Raw genomic sequence first — 14,910 nt, 5'->3', positions numbered from 1 at the left:
TATGACTAGAGTCATAATGGCATTACAATACACTCCAAGTTACCCAAACATAAGGGACTGTTTTCATGTATGATGACATTATTGGAAAATTCATGTAAAATAATCTTTTTCCACCATAATTTATTTACATAACAGACTTTACCACTTTTATGAAATAAACAATAAAGAAAATCAGTTCCATTGACGAAAACCAATGATATAACTCTCCTTTAAATCAAAATGTACAGTTAAAAAATATCAGCAAATAGTTTGTACAATTAAATGACGAACGATCTAGATTATATATTTTGTTCAACTACTATAAGTTATAATGCCATTTGACTAAAAGCAGGGTGTATACCTCTTTTGATTACATCGCAATAACCTAAATACTGTTATAAAATTAGAAACATTTGAAGCACAGGCGTTTTATGTTTATGTATCATATTTTTGAATGCAAATATTTTAGACTATTCCACACTTCCACATTTTAGTTACACGACTATGTATTGTTGCATTAAACCTTGGTTTTCGCCGGTGCAATTATGCGTGTCTCTTAGAGCCAATAAATCTGAAAATAAATCAAAACAAATATATTTAAATTCTTTGGCTGCAGTCAAAACTAAATATATATTATAGTACCTTTTCTAGAATAAATAATAAATCACTGAATCCAAAATAGAAGCTTGAAATGCGGATAACAAATCGAACAAATCCTTCACCGACATACATGTATTAGTACCCAGCGACTTGAAGCAGGAATAATACACGTAAAGGCAATGTATTTGGTCCTAATTCAACTGTTTCCAGATTGGTATTGATGCTGATTACAACATATGTGTATTACATACGCTATTATGTCAAATTTGAAACAACCTCCTAGTGCGAATTGAGACAAAGATTGCAACGGGGACATATAATAACGTTCTAAAAAACATCAAGAGCATAGGATACAGCAGAACATATCAATCCTTAGTCTCATTCTTTCATCCATACTGCATAATTAGGTCTATATGCACAAAACCTAAAACAAGCGACCACTCAGCAAGTCTTTGAGGTATATCATTTAAAAGAATTCCATTATGCAATACAGCAGAGCGTCACTATGAGAGGCGTAATTGTCTGCCAACTAAAGCTGAGTGGAGATAGGTATGCAAGAAAGAAGAGCACCGAAAATACCCCATGTAGTCCCCAGAACGTTTAGCAAAATAAAGAAATCACATACCGACGGACATGATCAAAACATTCCATATTTCCTGCACATTCACAGACATTTTATTGCCATCTGCTGTCATAGTATCGCACAAAAGATGACAGTGTGGTATACAATATTGTGTGCAAGATCTGATCTAATTATGATCTTTTGAAGACAGACACATTCAGCAGGATGATAAGCTTTTGTGATCTGCCTTTTAAGCAGCAATGGTGTGAACAGTTAACGATATAAGAACATTTTAGATTCTCCAATGGTGACATGTTTGATAACATCTAAAATCAACGCGAGAATAGGAAAGATATTACTGAATTCGGTACCTAATAATCGTACTAGATGTGGCATATATCAAGACCCAGGCAGCTGGTCATTTCATAACTATAACATATGTTCCAGTTTAGTCTTAAAAATATCACTTGTATTCCTCGAATTATAGATTTGCCTCTGGATTCTTTTGGCAAAGACCGCTCATGATCTATATAAGGTGTGAATGACGCATTTCCACAGTGACGCCATTTTTGTACACAGTCTTCCATACATTTTCAGTTTTTACACGTTCGCCCTACTGAGAGCTGACACAATTTACTCGTTTTCCTGAAATATATGACACCTTATTTTTCTAGACAGTCTTTTTGTGCCACGAAAACATATATATTTCTTGCGCCATTATGACCAGATCCTAATCTTATACAAGAACAATACTAGCGCAATCAGCTACTGAATTCATGTTAACGAACCCAAAGCAAAAATAGTTCTACAACATTTTTACACCGGTCACAAATCAATGTATCCACACAATGGAACAGTTCTGATAACAACTATGAAACACCCGGAAAGTGGTTTTCTAATTATCTAGACCCTACAACAGAACAGTTCTAAAACACTCAACTTAGATGCATTATAGGTCATCATTATCCTACACTGAAACAGGTCTGAAATGTTTTAACACGGTTAAACGCTTTTTAATAATATATATGATCCTATACCAGAACATGTATAAAAAAATTGGTTTACAATTAGTCAAACCCTGTAGAAACGTATTCATACTCAAACTTCGTGCCACTGAGGTAGGTAAATCGGCTCTAAAGATAATTCAGGCGCTTCATATTTATGAGAGTGGTTTTTATACCATATTTGTGCTTTTGAGTTATGAACATGAGCATTTCAAAAACGATTCATGCTAAAGACTCAAGACAATTGTACCCGAAATACACAATGCATAGAAATTCCAGGCCGACTAAAAACATTTTTGCTCTGTTGTGAACTGACTATTTGAGAGCTCTTTCTAGAATTAAGTTAGGTACAGCCTTTATCATTGTATGTAGACTATTTCAAAAACAGTGGTAGCCAACTCACACGTGCATAGAGGTCTATAATGTTTGAATCAGTTTAACCGAGTTCATTTGATACTGTTATAATGCAATGGTGCATGATGGTTAAACGGATACAATAAAAACTAAAATTAATCAGTTTCGCTACGCAGACATGTCTGTGATTTAAAGCGGTATATTTGTGTTATTCTTTTAGTTGGTTCAGTACAAAAACTATATATATATATATATATATATATATATATATATATATATATATATATATATATATATATATATATATATATATACAGTCGTACTAACAAAGCATATAAGTACATACATACAAACAAACATACATACATACATACATACATACATACATACATACATACATACATACATACATACATACATACATACATACATATATACATACATACATATACACAGTCTTACATATATTGCATAAAAGTACTACTTAAAAAGACTTAATTACCCACCTCGATATATGTGAGAATCACAGGAAAAGCGCCGTATCTGTCCACCACTGTTCAACGTACTGCATGCCACTAATAGAGATAAAAATATATTTATATGTGATGATATGATATTAACCGACACCGGTAAATTAGACAAATAAATTAAGCACTATTTAGAGAGATACAATGAACGTAAAAATGATAACACTCTAAACGGATCTGAGTAACATTTTATTTTGAATTTCAGTGACATTATATACTGAGCAGAGTTTAGAATGAAGAACATTTGAAAACAGAAGGGAATTCAATTTACAAATAATCGTCTTCCAAACGATATTAGTAGATGCATATCAAGTTCAAAACCAGAATGATACACAGGATCTGAATTACGCCATCTGAGAAATAAACTTTCTAGTTTGGTGTGTGTGTGTGTGTGTGTGTGTTTGTGTTGCATGCAGGTGATTGCATATGGTTTAAAAATGTCAATATTTTCTAATGTTATCAATGCTAATGTTTACATTATTTCATGATATATTATCGTATTGGGCAATATATGGATAGGGTGCCGCTATCTGGGTATAATAACATAAGGCAATGAATTTAACAATATGCCGCCATTTTGAAAAAAAAATCACTTTTAGGAGTAGGAAGAATATAATGGCACTATTGCTAAATAATTACATTGGTATGACATTAAGACGGTTATGGAACTTTAATATAAAGCCATTAAAAGTGCCAACAGTTTCCATGATAAACCTTTACTGGGACATACCATTTTGAGGAAAGTGGTATGTAATGTTAAAACTACAACTGCTACCCAATACGCCCTTTAACTGTCCTAATAATCTACTGACTAAATGTGAAACCTATTAACCAATGAAAACAGCTGTAGGGCCAATGCATACACAAGCATACTATCAACAACGTTTGGCGGACCAATATTAAGACCTACGAACAAATAAGCTATTTAACTGACTTCTAAACAATCATATGCTGACCAGAACATAAACTTTATAGCCTACGACAGAACAATATTGTTAACATTCATGCTCAAAGAATGCTCCCGCTCACCTACTGAACAACTGCACCTACTAAACACCGATAATATTAGACATATTTACACATACACAAACAGAATACCACCAGCAGTTGTGAATTAGTTATAAAGAGTAGATCATTTATATTTATATTATAATATATGCTATTGGTATGTACCCATATTTGTCTAAAATATATATATATATATATATATATATATATATATATATATATATATATATATATATATATATATATATGTGTGTGTGTGTGTGTGTGTGTGTGTGTCTGCCCTTAGACGCTTGGGTACTATATCAATCAACCTACGTGTTGATTACTACGGCACAAATTTGAACATGCCTACCCTTTTTTGAGGTGATAGTAGGCGTGCGTGCCAATCCTACGATTTTCTTTGACTGCTATCAGATATATCTGCTTCTTTTTAGTGTTAGAATACTCTTACACTTTCATGGGTCAAATATCATTTGAGTTTACGCACATGTCAGGTAAGGGTACACATGCCACAACATGAAACGGTATACATTACCTAATGTGTCTGTTGAACAGAATAAACAGCAACATCTGGCCACATAAAAAAGTCCTTTCTGGTGGGTCAGTAAGTCCATCAGATATTCTCAAAACTAGGATATAAAAGCAGATGACGAGCAGTGTGGAGAGCGTTAACCATCCGATCAGCTGCAGAATAATCAAATAGGCACCGACTGCATCTGAACGTGTACCCGGACGTACGACAGTGTCCTGCCACAGGATTCAGTTACACCAGATGATAAATTTAGGGCGAAACTGCCCAACTTTTCTTCATCTAAATGAAATCCACGCAAAAACTATGTGACATTACTCTCCTCCCTCACCATATACATTAAAGTAATATAGAGAAGTCAAAGCAGCATAGAAGCAGGTTTGCATACACTGTCAGGTGCATCTGCAAACATACAGAAAGGCGGTTTATGGTGTCGAGTCGATTTGCAATGGACCGAAGCACCAATGGATCTCGTCATCACCTACGTTACTGAGCACCCCATTTTAGATCACAACGCTCACTTCCCCAGCATGATGAAAGACTAGGTGCTTTAAACATAGCCTGCTCACCTTAGCCCTGATCATCTTATTGCTGCTGATGCTGATCCCACCTTAGCAGCGAAATTCTAATAAGACTACATAGATGAAGGAAATTGCTATCGGTGTCTGAAACGTGCATATGCTAATATATATCATCAGATAGAGAACTGACCAGATTCAACATCCAGATAGAAGGACCGAGTGGTATTTTCCTATATGAAGAAGGATGACTTACTGAAACAAAACCGGCTACACCTTCTACAAGAGAAGCTGAACTAAACATGAACAATATTAAGCTGGTGTTTCCCTTGAAATCAAAACACAGCTACTTGGAAATCTCACAAACCTCCTAAGAGTACGTGAAACACATCAAATTGAAAATGAGACCCTTCGGTCTGGAAAATGACATGAGATATCATTAGCGAATATGCACCAAAAATGACCAAGCCAGATGAGTTAAAGGACTCATTCTATCATGACCTCGAGGCTCTTATTACAGAAATATAAAAAGCAGACATGCTCATCTCCCTTAGTGCTTACAATGCTAGAGTTGTTAAGAAGAAAAACAATTCAGCATCCCAAAGGGCAGTCTTCAATAACATCAAGAGGGAGGACTGTCCATTGCAATCTAACATAGCTGAAAGACTAATAGCTTAGAAATAGGGCAAATCAGATTCAGATATAAGTAGACAGTATTTAAATGATACATTCCTATGCTACTTGAAGATAATCTAAGAGCCGGAGTTACAAAGAACACATCCAATATCTAGTTATGTGAACACCAGCCTGTGTAATGACAAGGAAAATATCTTCATAGACGGATAGAACACTTCGAAAGCATCTTCCACCAACAGTCATCATTAATTCACGAAGCAACTGATGGACTGCCCTAGTGGAAATCAACATATTCTTCAACACTTACTGAAAATGTAAAAGCAAACCGCATGCACCAAATGGCAAAGCACCAGGAACGGACACATTTGCAGCAGATGTGTACAAGGCCTGATGCTCACACGTGGCACAGAAGCTGACTTAATTTTCCATTCAGTGTGAACCCAGGAATCTATAAACAAGGAGTTCATGGACACGTCAATAGTCTACTTCTATCAGATAAAGGGGAATCCTAGATCCAAATATGAATCAGTGAGTCTTTTAGCTGCCATTAGCAGGGAAAATCCTCGACATAATTCTGACTAATCGCATTTTGCACCGTTCTGAACAATAGCTCCTCTCTGAGGGTATGTGTGGCTTCAGGAAATATTGCCGGATCACGTATATGGTGTTTGCAGCTCATCATCTACAAGAGAAATGCCAGGAGCAGAATTCCTGTAAATAATATTCATATTCCTAATATAAGACTTTGACTCAGTCAGCCGCGATGACTTTTGAAGATCAAGCCAGACTTTATTTCCTCAAAGATCGACAACAGATGCCTCAGTGACTTCAGGTTCTTCATTCCAAAGAGACTACAGCAGAAGACATAGCTATCGAAAGCGACCATTTGCGATATACTATTTGCTGAATACTGGTAGTTGAATGCAAAATATAAGATTGTTACGCAAACGTTCAGTTTTAAAACATATTGGTGTAAAACCAGTGTAAAGCAAACAGAGATAGTGCACCAATATGCAGAAGCAAATCATGAAGTAACGTTTACTGTAACACTAAATGACCTTCCTGGTAGTGAACAAATTCACGATTATTGGAAGCATACTGCAACCTGCAGTCGACATCGACCGCTCATGTGGCTCTATGGTTAGAGCGTCCGCCTCGGATGCCGGAGGTCGTGGGTTTGATCCACAAGAGAGTCATACCAAAGACTTACAAAAATGGTACTAACAGCTGCCATGCTTGGCGCTCAGCATTAAGAGGTTAATGTTAGGACTCGTCGGCCTGGTGTCAGGATAATGTGGCTGGGAGGGACTTCATGCCACATGTCTGCGACATGATGCCCCTGTGTTAGACATCACTATAAACTGTCACACTACAGACATCGTAACGATATGACTGAAAAATTGTTAAAGCTACGTCAAAAATCCAAATCACACACACACACACACACAAACATTCGAGATCGATAATGAAACAAAATGTAGAATCGCTAACGCAAGAGTGGCCCGTGGCAGAGAACGCTCAAACTTGTGTGAGCACAGGGACATTATTCTACAAAAACGCTTAAGGTCTATCGAACAATTTCTGTTGCCCACCCTGTACTTTGCTAGCAGAACGGTGTCAGTTTATAGGAGACCTGACAAGAGGCTGAACTATGTTCACATTCGTTTCCTTACAAAACTAGTAAAGATAAGATGGCGGAACAAGTTTCATGATATTGCGCTTCACACTCAAGTAGGATTGCCAAGCATTCAAACTATGTTAATTAAATCACAGTTGAGGTGTATAAGTCACGTCGCTATGATAATAGATGAGCAAATATGAACGACTACCATTTACGACGAGCTTAAGGAAGGTAAACGATACTATTGAGGTAACACTAAATATTCCAATCTTCCACTGGATTCATCCTTAAAACACTCGAACAGTACCATCAGTCTTGGACAAATCCAACGCATGATTGCTCCACCTGGCTCAGTCTCGTCCATGCAGGATTTACAGACATGGAACAAAGGCATAGCAGGAGCGCAAGCAGCGTAAATCTCCGAAATGCAGTAAATCCTCTTTTGATCAGGCAAATCGAATCAGCATCTCCTGTCGAGTGAACAAGAGACAGTTCAGAGAACAAACTGGCCAGTACAGTCACTCACGTGATATAGGCTCCAACCAGGTGTGTTTTTGCATGGTTATCTTCTAACTGCATGGACCATCGACAACTTGTTTAAGCACCCCTTTCCGTTTAAATTGTGATATTATATGTATAGATGTGGTAGGACTCGTCCTAATGATTATTATGTGCACGTCTTCTTCCGTAGATACGTGAATGCTGGTTAATTAGACGAAGCGTTGATTCGTCGGTACGTATATTAACATTTCCTTCATTTGCATGGTAATACTATATTTTTGTATGTTTAAGCACCACAATTCTTTCCTTTGGTTAGTATGTGTAGACGTTGGTCAGGAGATGGGTTGGTGCCAGTCAGTCAAATTGAATAGCAAAACTAAATGTTAGCCAGTCAGACAATGATGTTAACATATTGTGCCTGTTTAATCAACCATATTCTTTTTCTCATTGGTAGGTGTATGTGGTGGTCAGCAGATGAGTGGATACTGGTCATATGGACAACCGCTTGGTTAATAACCATTTGTGTAATCATTCATGCTGCTAAGAAGGTGATATATTTTTCGCGTAGTGGTAAGTTCTCCTGCTTTGTGGCTTTTAGGAATAGGCGTTGATCGGAAGACCAATGATGTTCAGCTTAAATAGCGTGTTTGTTAGTAAATGTAAGTTATAGTCTGTCAGATGACTAGATAAAGGTGTTCTTTAGCAGATCAGTTGAAGCTGGTTAGACAGACGCTCTGATGGTCTGTATGCATCTGTGTGAATGTTCCCAACACTGTCGGAGGGATGTTAACTTCGATTATGTGTAAGCAATCTATGTAATTTTGTTATTGATAAGGTGCAGATGTTCCTTAGTTGATGAGATGATGTTTCCCAGTAAAATAGTGAACTTTAATTAATTCTAAGTAAAAATGGTCATAAAATACAATCGATAAAAGTGCTTATTTTCCTTTATGAAATTAACTAAACACTTAAAACCTTTTCCTTAAGAAGAAATATATTGAATAACGTGCAATAAATATGTTAAATAACGTACACTAATTAAAATAATAAACATATATTAAACAAAATGTATAATACCGCATCCTCCAAATCACAGACAAAATTTACTTGTGTCGAACGAACAACGGATATATTTCTTCAAGTTGATTAAAAACACATAAACTTGTCATAAACGCGTAGAAATATATCCGTTCTTCACTTGCAATTAGTACATTTCCTTTATGTATGCTCACATGCATAGGTTTGCGCGTTGTTTAACCGACTGAACGAGCCGACGTATCATGGCATCCCGACCGGTAATAATAGCAGTTTACAATATGTGTTCTCTTAGGTTTTCACACCATAAAATCTACTACAAGATGATTATGTTTCATAATTCATGGAAAAACAAATCCCTTAGAAAACAAATTGCATTGAAAAGAAATATGAATAGTATGGGATATATACATGTTGCACACTTCCTTGATAGGTAGCAATGCTTACTACTACACCAGTAGTCCCTGCAAGTAACAAACGAGCTGACCAAATTTCTTGATGATGTTATCGATGTTGCTGACCTTCACTGAACACATATATTTTTCGCAGTTCAGTATCACACTTATTTCTAGTAAAATTATTCTTGACTAGCAAATAAAATGAATCAATTATACCTTGTGATGCGAAAGTTAAGGTTACTATCCATACTATTGTTGCTAGAGAGAAATCTGAAAAAACAAAATCAGAATAAATAAAGTAGCCTCACAGGCGAAACACATAAATGTCAAATAGCTGGTCTTAATTTGCAGAGCCGAACAACACATTTAAAAGATAAATAAATACGTCAATATATAAACAAGAAAATAAATAAATAAAAAAGCAAGCAAAGAAACAGATAAATAATTTAAATAGACAGATAAATAACTATATAAACAAATAAACACACACACACACGTATATATATATATATATATATATATATATATATATATATATATATATATATGTGTGTGTGTGTGTGTGTGTGTGTGTGTGTGTGTGTGTGTGTGGTTCAAAGCTTATTGTATATAAAGTAAGGCAGATTTATGATGTTCGTTCGGCCCATCAGAATAGTTTAGAATGTGTATGTGTTATGTCACATAGATAAAGTGCTTTAATCAAAATAAATTCCCACGTGGAAATAAAAATTCTGTATTTGTAGCAAATAGCCGTTCGGCTTGACTGAAAGAGGAATGTCACTTTCATCTATTAATCACACTTAATGAGCTTGATACACAATTATGGGAAATCATCACGATTACGTAATTTACAAAATAATACAAAATGAAGCCAACACTATATATTCAGAGTTACCACAGCTGATTTGCAGAGATCGTGTAGCTGAAAAGCCAGGCATCACAATTCACCCCACAACATCAATAGATGATCATGCTCATATGGAAAGTTGAACGAAATCAACTTTGTCATGGACATCACAATCACTGTGTTTCAGACATATTCAGAATATCTTACCGGGTTTCATTTTCTAAACAGACTCTGGTCTCTTGGCGAGGATCCTTCTCCTTCTCTTTCTAATGCCGAAATTAGTTTATCGACTTACATTTGCTGACCCAATTGAAAGTCAAATATACTCACATGGAATACACCAGTATATGAACTATTGAAAATACATCCGTTTGGAACTCATAAAACTGAATGTTATTCCATATTAGCACCTGTAATGACAGAACATAATATGGTCCGTACAAATATAATATATATTTTTACTTACTTATATAAACATAGATGCTACACATTGAGTGCATATACGTCTTCGTGTTATATGCATGCAGCACGTGATGTTGACGTGTTCTAACGACTATTCTGTTCAAATATAATGAAGAACTTTTATATATTATCATAATGACATTATCAACTTGTATTCGCTATTGAAAGTGTTCCATGGATTCCTCATTGTGGCCATGAACACTACTATAGTGGTATTCAATGAATAAATTCAATGATATAATGAAAATGTGAAAGAAAATAGAGGCATATTTATCTCTCTCTCTCTCTTTATATATATATATATATATATATATATATATATATATATATATATATATATATATATATATATATATATAATTAATTTTATTCATTTAATATCACAATATTAATCTTTATGGCCACAAGGAGGAATCCATGGAACACTTTCAATAGTGAATACAAGTTAATAATGTCAGTATGATCATATAGAAAAGTTCTTCATTATACATATATATGTATATATATATATATATATATATATATATATATATATATATATATATATATATATAGAGAGAGAGAGAGAGAGAGAGAGAGAGAGAGAGAGAGAGAGAGAGAGAGATAATTATAATTATACACCAGAAAGAAAGTACTATGCAAACCATGGATTCTATATGATAATGCTAGATAATAGTAGGCAGAATTAATCTTTAATACAAATAATACCATCTTACATGTTAGAAAGATTTCAATACATAATCTACGGAGATTCGAACCCTGGTCCGCGGGTAAAACGGCACCATGCACACACGAACCCATATTCCTTCACGACACATATCACCAAACAATTATGCTACTTAATCGGAGTTATATACATTCGTGTGTAGCAGACACACTCGCGTGACGACACATTAATTAATTTTAATCTATCCACATAGTACTATGATCCCTATTCTCTATTATTATCTCCATATACCTTGATTTATCTCATAGAAATCCGGAACCACTGCGTAGATATATGAGAATTAATTACTAGGTTGTCATGCGAGTGTGTCTCCTACACACGGGTGCATATAACACTGATTACGTAGCATCATTTTTGGTGATGCGTGCTTGGTCGTGAGGAAACATGGCATCGTGTATGCGGGCAAGGCGATGGGTGTCGTTTACCTGCGGACCTGAGTTCGAGTCTCCGTAGAGTACAATTTTTAAAACATTTATAAACTATATGATAGTATTATTTGTATTATATATATATATATATATATATATATATATATATATATATATATATATATATATATATATATATATATTCATAGAAGAAAGTACAGTTATATCGCGATGCCACTGTATACATCAAAGTGACATATATTTTCTATTTCTCGAGGATATTTTTAACGATCTGGTTCTCTTAGAAAGTTATAGCGATGTCGGGTCCATGTCTAGCGTAGTTTGCTGCTCTCGAGTTTCATTGCAAATGACGAAATATCGATATAGCGTTTTATATCGTTCTATTAAAAATGAAAAGCCCCAAAAAAACTTCATGTAAACGTGATGGTTTTCCTAATTTTAGGGTAATACATGTTAAAGTAATCGACGAAATAAGACATTGAAAGGTCACCCCTTGACCTGAATTTTGGTTATCAATGTATGTGGGCCAGTCAGGTTATCATCGTGTTTGAAAATAGCCTTATTCTGTCATGTCAGTAAAACCATTTTAGATAAGACAATTTTCGTACTGTATCCAAAAGTGTATATGTGTGTGAGTAACACCAAAACAATGTTCAAATAGCGACTTACAGGTCACAACGTCAGCCACACTTCTCAGTCCATATAGTGAAAATTGATTACATGATGACCTTATATGCATTTCAACATGAATCTGGCTTCAAAACCCAAATAGTATCATTTCTCATGCATGATTATTATTATCTTGCAGCCAAATTACTTTTGTTTTCTTATGCCAAGTGACAACTGCTGCGTTATGTCAAATGCAGTAGCGTCACTGGGGGGTGCGGGTGGCGCGGACCGCAACTGGTGACCCCATCAGAGGGGGTTACTCCATAATGACATTACTAGGGATTATGTATGGTCTGTTACGGAAGGAGGTTCGTGGCGGTGACACCATGAGTTACCGCGCTGAGTGACACCAACCCTAGTGACGCCACTCGTCAAATGCTTTCTGTTTCCTGGTAACCAAATGCTTTATGTGTTCTTACATCCAAATGAATTATGTTGTTGTTGGGGTTTTTTTGTAGCCAAACGACCATTTTACCCTTTTAGAGAAATTTTTCAGATCAAAACAATGTCACTGCTGATTTGTCCGCTTTGTATATCTGCATGTGCATTATTCATGGATATGATGCACTGTAGCTATACACGGTAGGTTTTTATTCGAGATTCTCTAAGATTCACTTATATAAACGTTATTAACATTATAGACAGGTTAAACGTGCTGTTTGTGCTGAGGAAGGAGTCAGAGCATTTTAAATGATTGCACAAAGGATAGATCTACTAGTATAGATTTTTATTTGTGATAATCATTGTAGAAAAACGACAATCATAAAATGAACTAAATTGAAAACTCATTTGCCAATACAGGCGCATTTTTGGGGAGAATATATATATATATATATATATATATATATATATATATATATATATATATATATATATATATATATATATATATATATATATATATATGATACGCTCTTGAAGGCGGGGTCTGAGTGGCCGAGTGGTCTAAAGCGCTCTCCGTTACGGATCACTGCCATCTCACCTCTGTCTGCGTAGGTTCGAGTCTCGGATTCAGCCAATGTTGGTATGTGAGAAAGCTTGCCAGTAGCTTTTCGAGGGTCGGTGGTTCTTTCCGGTGTTTTCCCGGGTTCTTCCTCCACCATTAATACTGGCCGCCATGTATAGCCAATCGAGTGCCCATCCATAAACGTTTGTCATCTTTATTGTTCCAAAGGGTAACTCCAACTCACTAACGACAAGAAGCACCTTCAAATGGATCTCATTTGCAAAAGAAAAGATGGGTTATAGGAATGTCAGATGTAAATTAGGACTTTGCAGTTCTAAATTGGGGTTCGACTTCCTGTCGACTAATATTCTAGTATATACGGCATATCAACTGCCTTTGGGTTTTCCATTTAACCATTTATAAATAGCAAGAATAACAATCTAATTCCCTCGGGCTGCAGGAAACTGTTTAATCTTGTAACAACAGCGTATCACCGCGGATTGTTATCTAACAATTAGAGATGCTATAAATTTTATTTAGATTTGTATATATTTGCACATGCAGTACAAACGATGTACAGTATTGTGCATTTATTTTTATACGATTCGTCGTTGCTTGCATTGTGCAGTATCGACAGTCAAGTCTCCACACAGCTCCAACCCTAAAGTATAATGTGCATACGTTGGAGTTTAAAGCGATTTAAAATGTCACACTATGTTTTGCTTACGACCCTGGTTCGCCGAATCTGCATACGCTCTCATCATGTTGCAAACGTTACTGTAATTAACAAATTGGAACCCAACATCTTAGCGAAATGCATTCCCTTGATTTCAGATCAAGTTGATCATACCATACCCACGAAAAATATATTGCTGAATTGATTGATTGTGGATTTTACGGCTCGACAACATTGTAAGGATATATAGAGCCACAGAAATGGTTATATGATAAAAAGGATTTATCAAAAATAGTTAGCAATAAAAGTTGAAAACACAACGAGGATATATTGGTAATATATAAAGGTTCCTGATCAACAGTGATTGTGTGGATAAATGTCATTAGATAATAAAAGAAACATTAGGATAATTAAATGTACATGTACGGGTTAAAATGCACATATGAAATAGGAGAGCAAATGAGCTATCTTTCTAAGTAGAAGTTAATTTTTTCAAGAAATTCGAAACGCAAGACAGACTTTGCCATATCAATACGTTAATTCATATGCTGAACATTGTATTAACGATTTTATGTATGCAGGCTATCTACACAATTTACCGTAAAGTGTTTCATGGTGAATGGTTCATTGCAAGAAACGCACTCAGTTATTTTTCAACCATTACTACGTAGTAGACATATTGCAATTTTTTGAAAGACTAATTCGACCCTACAAATGTTTATTTAGGAATAAGGATATTCCCCTCATGTTAGCATCGGTAGTGGTGTCAGATTATCTGCTTTTGCTCGTTTTGCCTTTTTGTGTTCTGACCATTTGCCATAGCCTCTATTTCCCATGATTTGAAAGCAAACCACATACCATATGCAGCCTGAAAATGATCAGCACTAATTATCTACGTTCTTGAGGCTGTATAGTAATCATT

The 14,910-nt window shown here is 35.4% G+C and overlaps 1 protein-coding gene across 1 annotated transcript in view; it reads right to left on the bottom strand.

Annotated features, from left to right (window-relative positions):
- LOC149790327 (uncharacterized) overlaps positions 1-10,431 on the bottom strand; it is a 41,717-nt gene extending 31,286 nt beyond the window's left edge. Inside the window, exons 1-4 of the mRNA XM_089972381.1 lie at positions 10,327-10,431; positions 9,489-9,542; positions 3,006-3,074; positions 503-550 (exon numbers count right to left, since the gene is read on the bottom strand). Coding sequence (XP_089828507.1) covers positions 503-550; positions 3,006-3,074; positions 9,489-9,542; positions 10,327-10,336 — 181 coding nt within the window. The 5' untranslated portion in view covers positions 10,337-10,431. The remainder of the gene's footprint in view (positions 1-502; positions 551-3,005; positions 3,075-9,488; positions 9,543-10,326) is intronic.
- Between the last annotated feature and the right edge of the window lie 4,479 nt (positions 10,432-14,910).

Source organism: Sinohyriopsis cumingii, chromosome 10 (genome assembly GCF_028554795.1).
Source record: "Sinohyriopsis cumingii isolate HCF-2022 chromosome 10, ASM2855479v2, whole genome shotgun sequence".
Classification (NCBI taxonomy): Eukaryota; Metazoa; Mollusca; class Bivalvia; order Unionida; family Unionidae; genus Sinohyriopsis; species Sinohyriopsis cumingii.
The sequence above is the reverse complement of the archived record's forward strand: the minus strand, read 5'-3'. Positions and strand labels throughout refer to the sequence as shown.